Genomic DNA, 17,332 nt, shown 5'->3' on the forward strand with positions numbered 1-17,332 from the left:
GTAAAATTTTTATTCCGTACTGCAGTTGGCGAACCCTGTTTCAATTCTTCAACATTCATAGGAACAGATAAATCCATAGCTACAAACGAAAATCAAAAGGTAAAATTTGTCCAGTATGAAAAACAATTCTTCCAAAATATCTCAAACACACAAAGAATGAAAATATGTACCGAATGAATTGAAACGAACAAATCATTTAAATTTATACAAGCGACAAAAATCATACACAATGTCTAGCCCTGTCTTTTAAAAACACATTCACTTATTTCAATTGACAATGATCGCTCGAAAATAAAGACAATATCTTTGAGTTAGCTATGACGTCACTGGTTAAAGCCGACGGGTTGTATCCCATTCTTCAGTTGATCCAACAAAATTTATCATTAGTCCGAATAACGTCAAATGGAAGTCCTAAACATTATCTCTCTTATATGTATGTTACTTTACTAAAAAGTGTAACGTATATTGGTAGTAAAAACCTTATTTGTATGGCTTTCGAAACCTGACACATGTATTTAATAACCTGACACAAATAAGTGACAACCATTCAGGAGGATGACTGTTCAAACCCGCGTCCGGTCATCCTGATTTAGGTTTTCCGTGATTTCCCTAAATCGCTCCAGTCAAATGCCGGGATGGTTCCTTTGAAAGGGCACGGCCGACTTCCTTCCCCGTCCTCCTCTAATCCGACGAGACCGATGATCTCGCAGTTTGGTCTTTTCTCCCCAACAACCCAAACCCCCCTTCCAATGAATACATTAAATCAATTGAAAATAATACTTATCAAGTTGACAGATTCTTGGACCTCATAGTGCTGACCACTTTTTGATCAAGCAGAAACTTCTTTTCACACGTGAATCATACAGAATGGGTTAAAACCCGTTGGCCTTGAAAAATGACGCCACAAGTTACCGCAGATGATGTACTGCAAAACACATAGACATGTTGAGAAACAAAGGAATGGAAAACAGATCTTAGACGAATACCCCGCATATCCATATTTCGAACGTAATTTTATACATATTTTCTCAGTGGAAAGTCCTAGTTTACCATTCTTCAATTGATCGATATACGTCAGCTGAAGGATAGGGTACTAGTACTAGCGAAGGCGAAAAAAGCGACAAACGTAAAATTTATGTCCTGTTCTTCAGTTAATCTATATAGGTCAGCTGAAGAATAGGATGCTAGTACTAGTGAAGGGGAAAAAAAGCGACAAACGTAAAATTTGTATCGTGTACCTCACTTGGTCTATATATGCAAACTGAAGAGTAGGATACAACCTTCGTAGTTCAACCGGGATATAAGAAGGCCGTGTTATGTATGCCGCCTTTTTCGCTTTCGGTAGAAGTAGATTCCTATTCTTCAGTTGGCCTACATAGTACAAGATACGAAGCAACTGCAGAGGAAACAGTAATTGAAACGTCTCACTTTGAGACAAATATGTAATTCAAAATATGTAACAAATGATTTAAAATTATCACAAGGGACAGAGAGCCTGCGCAATCACTACGTTTACATGCGACACATCTTCCGAAAGACGAAAGCCGTATTACGAAAACCGTTTTTCGCTGTTGTGTTTACATGTTAAGGTCTGGAGCGGATTTCCTAGCCCAGTTAAATATGGGGCTTGGGAAACAACTGTTACAGCTTCTGAGTTAGTCAGCACAATCACTATTTCTCTTCAATAAGACGGGCTGTAAACAGATTCAGTTTAATATTTGTACTTATCCCTCACTGTAGAAAAAGCTACTCTGTCCATATTAGCCGAAAATTTTTTTAAAAACAAGACTTAATCTGACAGCCCAAACACGTTTCAAAACCGGTTGCGTTTACTTGGGATCGAAACTCGATAGCGGAATTGGAAAACCGGCAACTATAAAAGCGGATTTCCAGAATCGATTTTGAAGGGTTTGCATGACCAGCCAGAAGTGGAATTGGGAAATGGGTTTACGAAATTCGGTTTCAGGAGCCCCATGCAAACGAGGTGAATATCTCTCTCTTAATAACACATTCATTTATTTTTATTTACGATTATGACGCTTTGCCACAGTAGAGGAGTTGTATTTCATCCCTTAGGAATACTATTTCTTCATTATCTGTTCTTATAACACTCTGGATTTTACGTTTCTCAGTGCGGATATCGCGTTATGCAATCTAATAAAAATGCTCGCTCGTGTTGCTTCGCGTTCGTTTCAAATTTCCCCCGCTCAGTGACATTGACAATAACATTAAACTGTAAATACAAAGGATAGCATGTGGAAGGATGGCAACGATATTGCGCAACACTGACCACTGACAACAGACGGCACAATATTTGCGGACAGCGCAAAATATTTCAAAAATATCTGTGTTCTTCATATTATTGCACAATCTCACACATACACCTTCAATATTTTTGCGCTTCAGGAAATATTGCTCAATTTGATTGACCATCGAGGGGCCGCTTAAGTTTTCTGTTGCCATAGCAACAACCAGACGATTCATTGCGAAGTTCTCTGATGTTTTTAATTGCTTAACTTTGAGGCAGAAATGGAGGAGGAATTTCAAAACTTCCTGCAGAAAGTGAACGAAGTCGGTATGTTGTGAAAGAAAAATGTTTCACATCTACCATATGATAAATCGTGAGACTGGCTACAGTAATTTGTTGCGACAGTATTAAGCTGTTATCCAAAGCTACGAGGCCACTCAACAACTTACTAATCAGTGAGTTTCGTTGGCCCCTTTGCGATTATGATTTTATTGTGAGGACGCCGCACCCCACCACCCCCCACCGTCGTTGGTGTGGTGTGGTGTGGTGTGACAGTGTTGTGATCAATCAGTAGAAACTGTCAGTTATTAACATTCACATTAGTTCGCTGTTGAAGAATACAGTAGTAACAATAATGTAGCTTAATGTTATGGGACAAGCATTGCATGATAGTTTGGTACGGGTCAGCAAACGTTTTTGTTATTATGCTGTTTTCTATGTTTAAGTCATCTTCATTTCTTAATTATGAAGTTGTTATATTATTGTGTGTTGTAGAACAACAATCTCCATTGAGTTTACCAATAGCTTCTGAATGACCTTAGTCAGTGTACTGAGTACTTTTGAGACAACCATTGGATTTCATGATTCTCACTGGAAGTTCAGATTCAATGAATGTGACTGTTATTAACATACAAACAAATATAGAGTTGCAGAGTTATTTCTTACTTGCATCACCTCTAATTGATCTGATGATTTTCTTTGATTCCTTTGGAAGTAATAAGTGTGCTCCTGCAATGCACTTCTTGCTTTTCTCCCCTTCTTCTTGATCCGATGATTTCCACTGATTCTTTGCTCCCTTCTGAAGTAACAGTGCACTCCTATTGCATGGTGACAGATCTCATAGCAACAGCAGCTCTTAGCTGATTTTACTGTAGAAATAGCATAGTATGGGAAGTTTTGAAAGACCATAGACATTGAATTATACAGCTGGGAACTCAGGCTCAGTTCTTAAACACTCCGCTGAACATAAGATTTATATAACATCATTTAAAATACAAATTGGTGCTAAGTGTGGATCGATTTAATTGCTTGGCATACATCAGTATAGTTGGACAGTTTGTCCCATACAGAAATGAGCATGTCTGGACTCTGATACCTTTACTGCTATGATCTGATTTAGCAGCTAGTTGGAAGTGGAGACCCACAAATATTATATTTAAGAAACATCCCACTTAATGAGGTCAGCTAGACCATGTACATTTTCACATCATTTGGCCTCTTATGATGTATCAGTCACTAACAAATTGTGTTTTTCAGGTGTCTTGGAACATTCTGTTCTCAATTTGCTTGAGCTCCAGCCTGTTGGAAAAGGTGTATTTGAATCAACCTTTTAAGACGTCTTTGCATGAAACATGAGGAAGGGCCATTGATTTCTCTTTGAACTATTTTTGCGAGTTATATATCCTGACCAATAGGGGGCTCAAAACCATACTGTCCACATAATTAACTACACTGTTGTATGAAATTCACACATTTAAAAATGAACTTGATGGACAGGTTTTTGACAATTGTATGTGATGCAAGTCTTGCATCATCTTCATCATCATCATTACAATATAGTGCTCAATCTGTTTTAGCAAATCATTATTGCATTAAAAGACTTTAGAACTGGATCATTCATCTTAAAACACCTGATAAGCTCTTACCAAGCACTGTTCTGTTACTGTGTTCTTGAGGTTCCTGGGGAGGTATAAGAGGCTTGGGTGGTTTTCATCTTCAAATATAGTCAACCTGTTCATCTACACATACATCCATACTCTACAAACCACTGTGAAGAACATGATAAAGGGTGTTTTGCATTGTACAATTAAGATTTCTTCCAGTTCCATACAAAAATTGAGAGCAGGAAGAATGACTGTTTAAATGTCTCTATCTGTGCTGTAATTACTCTGATCTTGTCCTCATGGTCCTGAAGTATGTTCCTAAGTTCCTCACTTAATACTGGTTACTGGAACTTTGTAAGTAGGCCTTCGTGGGATAGATGACATTTATCTTCAAGAATCTGCTAGTTCAGATTTTTCAGTGTTTCTGGGTAGCTCTTGTATGGTTGAAACAAACGTGTGACACTCCGTGCTGAGTTACTTTGTATTCATTCAGTGTCTCCAGTTAGTCCCATTTGGTATGGGTCCCACACGCTTGAGTGCTATTGTAGGATTGGTCACACAAGTATTCTGTGAGCAATCTCCTTTGTAGACTGATTACATTTCCGTGGTATATAACCGACGAATCAAAGTGGGCTAGCTGCTTCACCAACGACTGAGCCGATTTCATTGTTCCATTTCATATCCTCACAAATTGTTACTCCCAAGTATTGGTATGGATTGATTGTTTTCAGTCGTGATACATTGATATTGTAGTCATAAGATACTATGTATCTCTGCTTTGGGAACTTTACAATCTTACATTTCTGAACATTAAAAGCAAATTACCAGTCTTTTAACCACTTTGATATCATAGCAACTTTGAATGTATGTGCAGCTTTTTTATGATAGGACTTCATTATAGATGGCTGCATCGTTTACAAAAAGTCTGAGGTTACCATTAATTGGCCTATTGCCTGCCAAGTAATTTATGTACGACATGAACAGCAAAGGTACCAACTTACTTTTGTGGAGCATGTCTGAAGTGACTGTATCTATAACGGAGATGCGTTCCTGGCTCACCAACGTGCAAACTGATGACTCACATGACCTCTCTGCTTCAACTACACTTGAGAAAGACTGACACACAGCTAAAGGACTAGGAATGTTTCATTGAGAAGTTTGGTGACTCACTAGAGCATATGGGTTCCATTTTATGATAGGATATCACCAAGCTTTTTCAGTCATGTATTACCACATTTAGTATGATATTGGCTTATCAAAGAAAGAAAACCTTGAATAAAAATTAACTGGTCGTCCAGGTTGGGGGTTGTGCAGTGGGCCAGCTCCTCATTCACATAAAAACATAAAAATGCTAAAAAATCTAATAATATGCCCCAGAAAAATTGGAACTTTGGATGACGAACTGGCAATGAGAAACGGGAAATGATGTTTGGGTGCTGGAATGTGCAAGGTATTTCCACTAAAATAAATTTACTACCTGCAGAATGTGACATGTTCAACATGGATGTTGTCGTACTCTCTGAAACAAAGAAGAAAGGCCAAGGAGAAGAAGAACTGGAGAATTATGTACATATCTGGAGTGGGGTATCAGAAGCAGTAAGAGCCATTATGATAAAGAAATCATGGAAGAAAAGAATCACAAATTGGACATTCATCAATCAACGTATTATAACTGTTGAAATGCCATTATTTGCTAGGGAAGTTGTGATTATTGGCATATATGCACCCACGAATGACACAAAAGATAAGGAGAAAGATACATTCTGGGCCACCCTCGAGGAGACTATTGAAAAAATCCCAAGAAGAAAGGAACTGATTATCATGGGAGATATGAATGGAAAGGTAGGAACTAGAGAATCCTGTAGAATAAGGAAAACATGGAGAGGACGAATATAATGACAATGGGGAATGATTGATTGCAATTTGTGAACAATTTTATCTAAAAACTACCAACACATTTTTCAAACATAAGGACATTCATAAATGTACTTGGCAACATAAAACTAAAGAACTTCATTCTATAATAGATTATATTATCATTAGGCAAACAAGTAATTTCAAGGCAGTAGATGTAAGATCTTATAGAGGAGCCCAGTCTGGATCAGACCACTATCCAGTAAAAATGAAGTCTTTCCGCCCATGGAAGAATGCAAGGAATGATACAAATAACATAAGTATAATGAACCAGACTGAGAAAGATGAAAATTTACCTTTTAATATCGACAGCCTACAAGACGAAAGTATCAGAACACTCTTTGCGGCCAGGACAGAAAGGAAACTGGTTGAATCATTTGATGGAAGTACAGAGGAAATATATGACTATATAAAAACTAATGTGGAAATCATAGCAACAGAGGTGTTGGGTAAAAAAGATAGCAATCACAACCGTGCAGCAGAGTGGTGGTTAGAGGAAATAGAGGTCCTCGTTAGAGAAAAACCAAATGCTTTCCTTCAGTGGTTGAATGATAAATCGGAAGAAACAAGATCAATATACAAGTAAAGGAGAATGAAGTGATGAAAAAAATAAAGATGGCAAAAAATGAAGCATGGGAAAGAACATGTGCCAAGGTGAATAGCAAATTAGGATTTGCGAGAGCAAAAGAGGCATTATCAGTATTAAAAGGGCTTTGACAGGATACAAAAAGCTAAATCTCCAACTCACAACGCAAAAGGAATAGGAAGAGTATTTCCAAAAATTATTAAATAAGGACAGAGAAGAATATGTAGAAGAAGGAACAGTGGAAGAAAAAGGACATGAAGATGATGAGATTCAGATTTTAGAAAGTGAAGTACTTCAGGCATTGAGAACAGGAAAGAATGGTAAATCACCGGGACCAGGCTATATCAATCTGGAGTGCCTGAAATATGGTGGTGACAAAATTGTGAAACTGATAACACAGTTCTTCAACAAAATGATACATGGAGATTCAATACCCTACGAGATGACGCTAGGTTACATTAATACCATATTTAAGAAAGGGGATTGCAAAATTTGTTCCAACTATCGAGGAATTTGTGTTACAAACACATTAATGAGAATTTTTGCGAAAGTAATTAAAAACAAACTGGAAAAAAAATTTTAGAACCCAAGAAGAACAATGTGGACTCATGGCTGGGAGATCATGTGTGGATCATATTTTCACATTATGACAGATTTTAGAGAAACATAGGGAAAAATCAGAAAATATAGAATTAATTTTCATAGATCTAAAAAAAAGCGTATGATACTGTTCCAAGAAAATTACTTTGGAGAGCACTAGATATGGCAAACATAAACTCTTCCTTTATTAAAATATTACAGAGATATATAAAGATAACATTTGCCAAGTGAAAGTTGGTAATAAACTTTCTCAGAAATTTAGATCAAGCAAAGGCCTTTTACAGGGTTGTCCCTTGTCACCATCATTATTTAAAACCTATATAGATATTAGCCTTAGAACGTGGTCTTGTATGTAATAGTATGGGATTAGAAATAAGAGATGGAGTTTACCTACATCATTTATTGTTTTCTGATGATCAAGTAGTCGTAGCACAAGATGGGGAGGATACTAACTATATGTGCATCACCTACCAGTAGCATGCAAAACTTGGGATTTGAAGACTAATTACCAAAAAACAGAATACTTGACTAATGATTCAGATGAGCTATACATTGAAGGAAAGAAAATCGAAAAGATAAACCCTTCCTGTTGTTTGGGATCCATTTTAGAAATCGAGGGAAAATCAGAGTTGGAAATCAATAAAAGAATTAGTAGCGGATGGAAGGTCACTGGGATGCTTAACTCAGTCGTATGGAGCAGGAATGTAATGAATAGAACTAAAAAATTAATTTACAAATCCATATTAGAGAATGTGGTTCTGTATGGAATGGAGACCTGGACAATTAACCCGAAGCACATTAAAAAATTACAAGCTCTAGAGATGGACTTCTGGAGAAGATCGGCAAGAATCTCCAGGAAAGAAATGATAAGGAACACTGAAATAATAAGGAGAATGGAAATAAAAGAAAGAATATATGATGTAATGGATATGAAGAAATTACAGTGGTACGGGCATGTAGGACGAATGGAGAAAACCAGAAGAGCAAAATTGATACTGGAGTGGGAACTGGAGGGGGGAGAAGAAGAAGAGGATGACCTATGACCACCTGGCTCCAAAATGTACAGCACGCAATGAGGAGAATGGACGCAGAGGAAGAGGACACACAAGATCGAAACACCTGGAGGAATATTTTGAAAATATAGTTTAAGAACGTTTATTCTTTGTATTGTAATTTCCGAGTAAATTATTATGTTGGAGATAAGCCTCTGTAATGAGGAAAAGCTCAAAACAATAATAAAAAAATAACTTTATATGGAATGGCAATTTCTACGAACGGCAGGAAGGCATCACCATAGGTAGTCCAATAGTTACCAATTTGTTCATGGAGCATTTCAAAAGACAGATGTTGGACATGGCACCTTGTAAACCTAGTATGTCGTACAGATACATTGACAAAACCTTCACCATATAGAACCATTCGGAGGAGCAGCTTAGTGACTTTCTAAGATGTCAGAGTAGTTTCCATGCTAACATTAAGGGGCTCCGGAACGCCCTATACTTGCAATGTTAAAATAACGCTTATAAATTACATCTTTCCTCACAAAGTATTTGAGGTAGGAAGTTGAACTTTTTACAGATTATTTATTGGAATATGGGCTACAACTTAACACAGGGATTTTACAAAATTTTAGTTCAGTTATTAAAGATGATTTTTTTCAATTGTAACGAAAATTCACAACATTTTTTTGCAATTTTTTATTTATATATTAAAAAATATACAGTTTTTTGGAAAAAGGCTGTGTTAAATTATGCAGAAGGTACTGTGTAACATTTACTGAAAGTTTGAAACAAATATGTTTGGAAGATCCTTAGAAAACATGTAATTAGTATGAGAAAATAAAAGTTTTGGGAATCGAGCGACAAAGATTGGATTAACTTTTTAGTGCATTCCAGGTCCATAGGATGGATTATCTTCATCCTCTGCAAACTCCTCCTCCAGCTTCCTCTTGTTCCTCCTCCTGTTTACTCTTGCTTGTATTTCTAGACTCTTTACAGCCCTGTCTGCAGCCCGAAGGCATTCCTTGTCTAAGCAAGCATCGCTCGTACCATGTTAGAACCTATCTTTATTCCCATATTTCTAAATACCTTGCACCTTACAATGTTGCCATCATTGAAAGTCGCAACAGCATCATACACACCAAAGTGAAGTGTTTCTATTCCAACAAATACAGTCTTGGGGATTCTCGACCATATAACACTATTTACACTTTCATTGGGGTTTTGAGTTTTTCCGTGAATACACTTTTTCAACAGTTCAGGTGCTGCTAAGTCTCTGAAAATAGGTTAGCCACAACACATACTTTATCTCACATCACTAAAATGTACCTGATGAACACGGACGTTAATAATAACACCATTTGACAGCAGTTTAGCAACGCCAGAGTGGGTCACGCCCATGTAGAACACATTTCAAAAAAAATTTAAAAATAGTTGTAATCTTCGGAATTGAATAAATTATATATCTATTAAAAGGTAATAGTCTGCAGATTCAGAAAACGCAAAAAAGTAAAAATTGAACTTTTCATGATTTTGAGCCTTTCCGGAGCCCCTTAAACATACTGTGTAGTTGGAAAAGGATCCATAGCTACTGTTTCTTGAAGTGGTTAGAGGAACGATGAGAATGTGGGACCACAATATTTACTGAAAACACACACACACTGTCTGGTACCTTTGCAGCCATTCAAAGCATCACCTAGACCACAAAAGTGTATGATCAATACTCTTGTAATGTATACATGACATATATGTGAGTTGCAGCACGTGGAATCCATTCTTAGGAACAACAGGTACTCCACTTGTTGCTTAAGAAGTGTCACGTAATTCGACACCTGGAAAAGTGACAAATTGGAAGAGGAAATGTTGGGTATGGCCTTTCTGCCAGACATCACTATGATGATGGACAGAGGGGTGTGTATATTACACAAACATGGTGTACAGACTTTACAAATTGACCATGAAGATCAGAGAGTATCTCAGATTGGAAAAGGACCCACTTGCAATGTCAGTAGTATATTGTATACTGTGCACATGTTGAAAAGTCTATGTTGGAGTGATCAGATGATTCATCAATACCAGGATCATTGAACATAATGGTATTGCATGTGGAGCAGGCCATCATGGCAGAGCATGTGTTATGTGAACTGACCATATAATAAAATTCTCTGACATGCAAGTTCTCACAGTGGAGAAGAGCAGTCTTGCTCATTTGTTCAGGGAAGCCACTGAAATTCACAAACATGAAAATCTTTGCAAGAAAGAAGAAAGCCTTAAGTTAAATGGATACTAGATTCCCATGCTGCAGTGAATAAACTTTGCAGGTAACGAGGAGAGACAGTGCTTATGATTAGATAAAGGCCCTGAAACATTGGAATGATAGGTACAAATAATCTCAAGGCATGGGCTTTACTCCAGTCTGCCACCAACCAGAAGATGATCTTTGACAATACCAGCCACTCATGCTGGTGAAACGTCAGAAAAATCATTAAATAGAGGTCAGCTGAAGATTTTGAGATGAAAACCAATAGACAGTATATCAACCAGTGGTCATGAAAGCCTTAACAGTTTTGTTTTATGCTATGGTAGCTACTGAGGCACATAGTACTACTTGATCTTAAACAGCTTATGGATCAAAGGACGTACCAGCATTTTAGGAAATGAAATAACTGATAGCTATCCTAAAGAAAGTACATCTCAAGAATATTCCATGGAATTAAATTACATTCTAGAGATTTTATAAGGAAAATACACCAACAATCACAGGAACAATGGAACAGGGTGTAGACAATTACTCAAAGGAATATAGTAAGATTCCTTCCTTGTTTTCAACCTGAACTGCTGTGAAAACTGTGGAATCATGGTTTAATGGAGACAATGAGCAAATAGAACCAGAGCTCTGTAATAAGAATATGATTAGGGCATGGCTGTTAGACCAGTCACACTTATAACATTAAAGTTGTTGATTCACTAATATGAAGCCAATTCAGTGTAGAAGATGTTGACTTAAATTATGTAATTTTAGCATGGGCCAAATGCCGGCTACAGCAATGAAAGTTATATCAAAAGTTGAACTGGCTGAAGATTCCTTTGCTAACACCCATTAATGTGCTTTTATGTATGAATGATATAAGGGTTTATTACTTTATTGGAGCATGTCTCAAAGATACAGACACCAGTATTTAGTTATACAGGGCTATTACAAATGATTGAAGCGATTTCATAAATTCACTGTAACTCCATTCATTGACATATGGTCACGACACACTACAGATACGTAGAAAAACTCATAAAGTTTTGTTCGGCTGAAGCCGCACTTCAGGTTTCTGCCGCCAGAGCGCTCGAGAGCGCAGTGAGACAAAATGGCGACAGGAGCCGAGAAAGCGTATGTCGTGCTTGAAATGCACTCACATCAGTCAGTCATAACAGTGCAACGACACTTCAGGACGAAGTTCAACAAAGATCCACCAACTGCTAACTCCATTCGGCGATGGTATGCGCAGTTTAAAGCTTCTGGATGCCTCTGTAAGGGGAAATCAACGGGTCGGCCTGCAGTGAGCGAAGAAACGATTGAACGCGTGCGGGCAAGTTTCACGCGTAGCCCGCGGAAGTCGACGAATAAAGCAAGCAGGGAGCTAAACGTACCACAGCCGACGGTTTGGAAAATCTTACGGAAAAGGCTAAAGCAGAAGCCTTACCATTTACAATTGCTACAAGTCCTGACACCCGGTGACAAAGTCAAACGCTTTGAATTTTCGGCGTGGTTGCAACAGCTCATGGAAGAGGATGCGTTCAGTGCGAAACTTGTTTTCAGTGATGAAGCAACATTTTTTCTTAATGGTGAAGTGTTTAAACCTCCTCTACCAAGAAACGTGCCAGAACTGCGAGCTCGCATCAACGATGCTTTCGAACTCATTGATGGGGGGACATGCTGCGCCGAGTGTGGGAGGAACTCGATTATCGGCTTGTTGTCTGCCGAATCACCAAAGGGGCACATATCGAACATTTGTGAATGCCTAAAAAAACTTTTTGAGTTTTTGTATGTGTGTGCAAAGCATTGTGAAAATATCTCAAATAATAAAGTTATTGTAGAGCTGTGAAATCGCTTCAATCATTTGTAATAACCCTGTATATGTATATATATTTTAGTTTTGTTATCGATAACTATATCAGAATATGTAAACAGTAAATCTGATGTAAATAAATATATCTGGTTAATAGGTGGATATCACCTAAAACCAAATAAATAAATAAGAAAGGAAGTTAAAATAACTTCCTAGCATTAGGCAAGAACATCCTGTTAGTGAAAACCACTCTGTAGTGGACTTTGTGACCTGGTACTGCGTTGCATGCTGCAGTCATTGTTGAGAGGTCAAGTGAAGAATGGGATACAACTCATCGGCTTTGAGTAATGATGTCACATTTTAGTCATAGATAATAGTTGTTTATTTTCAAGCCATAGATAATAAATTGGTTGTCCTCTATGGCAAAGGGTCATAATAATAAATAAAAATAAATGAATGTGTTATTGAGAGAAACATATTGTCTTTGGTTTTTCTCACTTGTGGTAATTTTAAATCATTTGTGTACACATTTTGAAATATACCTTCATCTGATAACGAGTTGTTCCAGTTGCTGTTTCCTCTGCAGTTGATTCATATCCTGTACTATGTAGGTCAACTGAAGAACAACATATTAGTAGCAGTGAAATTAAAAAAATGTGACATGCGTCACGCTGACATCTTTTATCCCAGTTGAACTATGAAGCTTGTGTCCTGTTCTTCCGTTGACCTGTATAGGTCAGCTGAAGTACAGGATACAAATTTTACATCTGATTTTACATTGTCATTTTTTTCACTTTTGCTGATAGTACTATCCTGTTCTTGAGTTGATACTAGTACTTGAGAAGGTGAAAAAACCAATACACGTAAAAATTGTTGGTAGTTGGTAGTTGATCAACTGAAGTACGGGATATAAACTATGTTTGTCAACTGATGTATTTCATATCAGTGTTACTTATGTCTTTTTTTCTCTTTTACTAGCACTAGTATCCTGTCCTTCTGCTGACCTGTATAGCTAACCTGAAGAATGGAGTACTAGGACTTTCTACTGTGAAAAAAATGATATGTGTAAAATTACTTTCACAGTATGGATACACATGGTAAATGTCTACAATCTGTTTTCTCTGTACTCCACCCCTTTGTTTCTCAACATTTGTCTATGTCTTTGCTATGCATCATCTGTGGTAATGTCATTTTTCAGAGCTGATGGGTTGTATCCCATTCTTCAATATTCCCTTCTTGAATCCAGCTACAACATAGAGAAGGGACAGTTATAAACTTCATTAATGGTGGAACTGAAATCTCAACTGCCTAGTCTCCCTCAGCAAGGACACGGTAGTAACAGAAAACTGGATCTCGTCTGGTAGTAGTTTTGCTTTGAGCGAAGTATTCCACCACAGTTTGTGCAACTTCTCTTTTGCAATTCAGGAGACTCCCATTCTTCATCACATCATTAATGGAGCACCTCTCACCTCTCATTCATATCATCCTTTTAATATCTCTGCCAATGGCTGATATTGATTGTGACTTAGAGGCACTACAGATCATTGTTTTCAATCACCTCCAGGAGTGTATACTGCGTGTAAAGTGGGCCAAGCACCTTGCAGCAATGGGGTCAGACAGGCATCTGTGATTCTACATCTTCATTTAGTCTAGTACTATCATCCACACTATTTTGCTTATTGGATTTTGACCCTGCTCTGTACTTCAACTTTCTTGTTCTCATTATTGGCTTTCATTCACTGTACTGCTCTTGAAAAACTTGGCTTTGTTTACAAATTAAGCATTTGTACTGTGAGCTCACAGAAGATATCGTAATGGCTTCCCATAGTTAAGTTAGTTATAAGGAACAGTTTATGGAATTCAAGAACTATTGTCATGATCTCATTTTGCTCTCCATAACTATATGCAACACACACAATATGCTATAGAGCTCCACCATCACACACACCTTGTGTCAAGCTGTCGGGAGCCTCTTGCTTTCAGAAGATTTATGCTTTCTGAACATGGGACAAGAGACACATTTCAGTAATGCCACATTTCAGTAATACCCAAACAGGTGCAATGTTCTCATCAAATGGCTAAACAGTAAATGAATTGATTGACAGCACAACACAGCATTAATTACATAAGGCTTTCACAGTATTATTATTATTATTATTATTATTAGACTGGTTAGGCACAAAGCATTAACAGCCTGAAGTCATGCAGTTTGACTAGTTCAGAGGCAAGGAGTCCAGCAAGCAAGTGATTCACAAGCAGTAAGTATACTGCACACATCTGCATGTGTTAGATTTTAAATGAGGTTGCAGCGTGCAGGTCAAGCAAGTGCCACAATGGAGAGGAGTAATGCAGGTGAAGTATGTTTTGTAGCAACTGTCTACCCTCCCTGTGGACAGTTACCTTTCTTAAAACACACACACACACACACACGCACACGCACACACACACACACACACACACACACACACACACACACACACTCTAATTGTCATTCATCTTTCACATCATTCATCATTTTAAAAATAATGAAAGTATTCCAAGAAAACTCTCTCATTTTACAGTTGGGAGCTAAAGTTGATGATAATGTGGGGAAGGGGGGGAGGGGCAACAGACTGCAAGGGTGGGGGTGGGGAGTGGCATGGCAGGGTGGGGGTACTAGCTAATGTCTGATTGTAATCAGAGGTAATGGTCTAAGAAAGGTTGGGAACCACTGACCTAGTCTGTGTTCTTTTGAGTACTGCTCTCTAAGGCAGATGCATCCAGATTGGAAATTGATCAGTGGAGTGCAAGTTGTCCTCTTCCCACTGACCACTGAGTGTGGGCTGGAGAGCAGAAGGATAGATTGATGACAGGCAATAACCCTGTGGCATTACTGAAATGCGTGTCTTGTCCCATGTTCAGAAAGCATAAATCTTATGAAAGCAAGAGGCTCCCAACAGCATCACACAAGGTGTGTGTGATGGCGGAGCTCTATAGCATATTGTGTGTGTTGCAGTCTCCAGATAGTAGAAATTTACAAGGATGTTGTTTGATGAGGTTATTGAGAGAATCAGCCTCTAGAGCTTCATTAAGAGGGAAGTATAGGGAACATCCTATATGATATGTGTACCATTGTGACTACTACTTGTGAAGACTGGTAGTAATCAATAGTGAATATCACTCCACAACCTTTGGCTCTTTCCCCTAGAAGGCTTTAACCCGTGAGCGCAGGGATATTGGTATCTTTGAGATGAGTCTCATGTGTCTAACATGTGCCAAGAGTTATAAATCCTCCACATGAATTTTGAATCTATTGATGTTCTATTGGAGCATGCAAGACATTCATTGGTGAGATATTTCTACTGCTGTACTCTTATCTTGCTGCTGAGGCTTTAAGTGTACAACCTATTGGGAATTTGAGGAGAGACTTGTTGGCTCCCTCTGGCAGACTGTATATTTCATTGTTTCTGCAGTTGAGCCCTCCTCATATTTCTCCAACAGCACAAGTGAAGCATGGTCACAGGGCTTGAGACCCCATTTTTAAATTTTTTCTGTGATGACACTGAACGTCTTGATACACCGAATGTCAAAAGTTTCACAGTTTTTTTGTTAGGCTATTGAGGTCAGGTTTTTGGTGCTGCCAGAGCTCGATACAGCTGACCTGGTGGCTACTGGAGAGGAAGCAATGGCCTTATGAGTGCACTGGCAAGAACATGTATTTGCACTGGTGCTACTAGTCTGTGTTTGTGTTGCTGTATCAACTTTTATTATGAGAATAATGAAATGAAAGTATACAGCATTAATAAATTTATAAGTTTCTTCGCTTCACTATGAAGTACCCTCCTGTTGATTTTGATCTGTCTTTTCTTTGAGGAATAGAGAACTAACACATTCCAGGCAGTGTGACATCTGCATCAAATCATGCAGACTAGAGGAGCCATGTATATAACACAGACCAGATGGTAGAGCACTCATCTGTGAAAAATGAAGATTCTAGGCCTGAGTCCAAGTCTGGCACATAGGTTTAATCTTCCAGGAACTTTCAAATTAATGCACACTCTGCGGCAGAGTGAAAATCCATTCTGGAAACTAGGATGTGGCCGAGTCATTACTCTGCAAGTCCTGCAAGTGGTACAGGAAAACTTCTGTGAAATTTGCGAGGTAAGAAAAGAGATACTGGTGTGAGTAAATCTGTGAGGGTCAGTTGGGAGTTGTGCTTGGACAGCTCAGTTGGTAGAGTATCTGCCTGCGAAAAGGCATGTCCAAGTCTCAGTCAGGCACACAGTTTTAATCTATCAGAAAGTCCCCTGTAACAGCTTCCTCACAAATGTTAAGTGATAATGTTATTCAATGACAGTTGGGTACTTTCTTAATTTAAGCCACTTCAGCAGTTTTTCTGATTGTTTGACAGCAGATATTTATATAAAAAGTGTTCTGTTCTAGAGGTGATCCACAGACTTATAGTTTGTGGTAATTGCTTGTAATACTTTTTGTGTGTAGAAGGGTGATACAACTTTTTGAATGTTCCTTCCTAATTTTTTATGACAAGAAATGCCTTTTGGTAAAGTTTGCTTTGTTACTTTGAAAATGTTTATTTTGTGATATTGATTACTCTGGATAACTACCCCACCAATTACTCTTAGTTGGTTGGATGTTAATATTAAGCAGTGGTTCACATGATTTATTGGATATTGTTCAGTTGGGAGAATAATGAGGCATTCTGGTCCTATGAGATGCTGAGGAAAAACAAATTCACACAAACAGAGCCCACATGCTTGGGTAAGGCATGTGCAATTGGGATGCAGCAGATGTCACAGAGTTTGGTTGCTGATGACTATTTTGCCTCAACGGCCATCAGTACATGGGTCACCAAGAGGTTAATTTTTTTTTTTTTTTTTTTTTTTTTTTTTTAATGTGGAGGTTGTACAATCCTTGTGATCCTGACAGGTAAGCCAAGATCCCTGGTCCCTGTGGTACATAAACTCCCAACATTGTGCTGCACAGTACTCATTGGAACATGCAAAGATCCTAAGGTTATAAAACGATGACTGCACTCACCAATC

General features: G+C 38.1%; 1 protein-coding gene across 1 annotated transcript in view; it reads left to right on the forward strand.

Moving 5' to 3' along the window:
• The first annotated feature begins 2,472 nt into the window (after positions 1 to 2,472).
• The window catches only part of LOC126416194 (tetratricopeptide repeat protein 12-like), a 125,571-nt gene continuing 110,711 nt past the window's right edge, over positions 2,473 to 17,332 (forward strand). Inside the window, exon 1 of the mRNA XM_050083782.1 lies at positions 2,473 to 2,575. Coding sequence (XP_049939739.1) covers positions 2,530 to 2,575 — 46 coding nt within the window. The 5' untranslated portion in view covers positions 2,473 to 2,529. The remainder of the gene's footprint in view (positions 2,576 to 17,332) is intronic.

This window comes from Schistocerca serialis, chromosome 8, assembly GCF_023864345.2.
Source record: "Schistocerca serialis cubense isolate TAMUIC-IGC-003099 chromosome 8, iqSchSeri2.2, whole genome shotgun sequence".
Lineage (NCBI taxonomy): Eukaryota > Metazoa > Arthropoda > Insecta > Orthoptera > Acrididae > Schistocerca > Schistocerca serialis.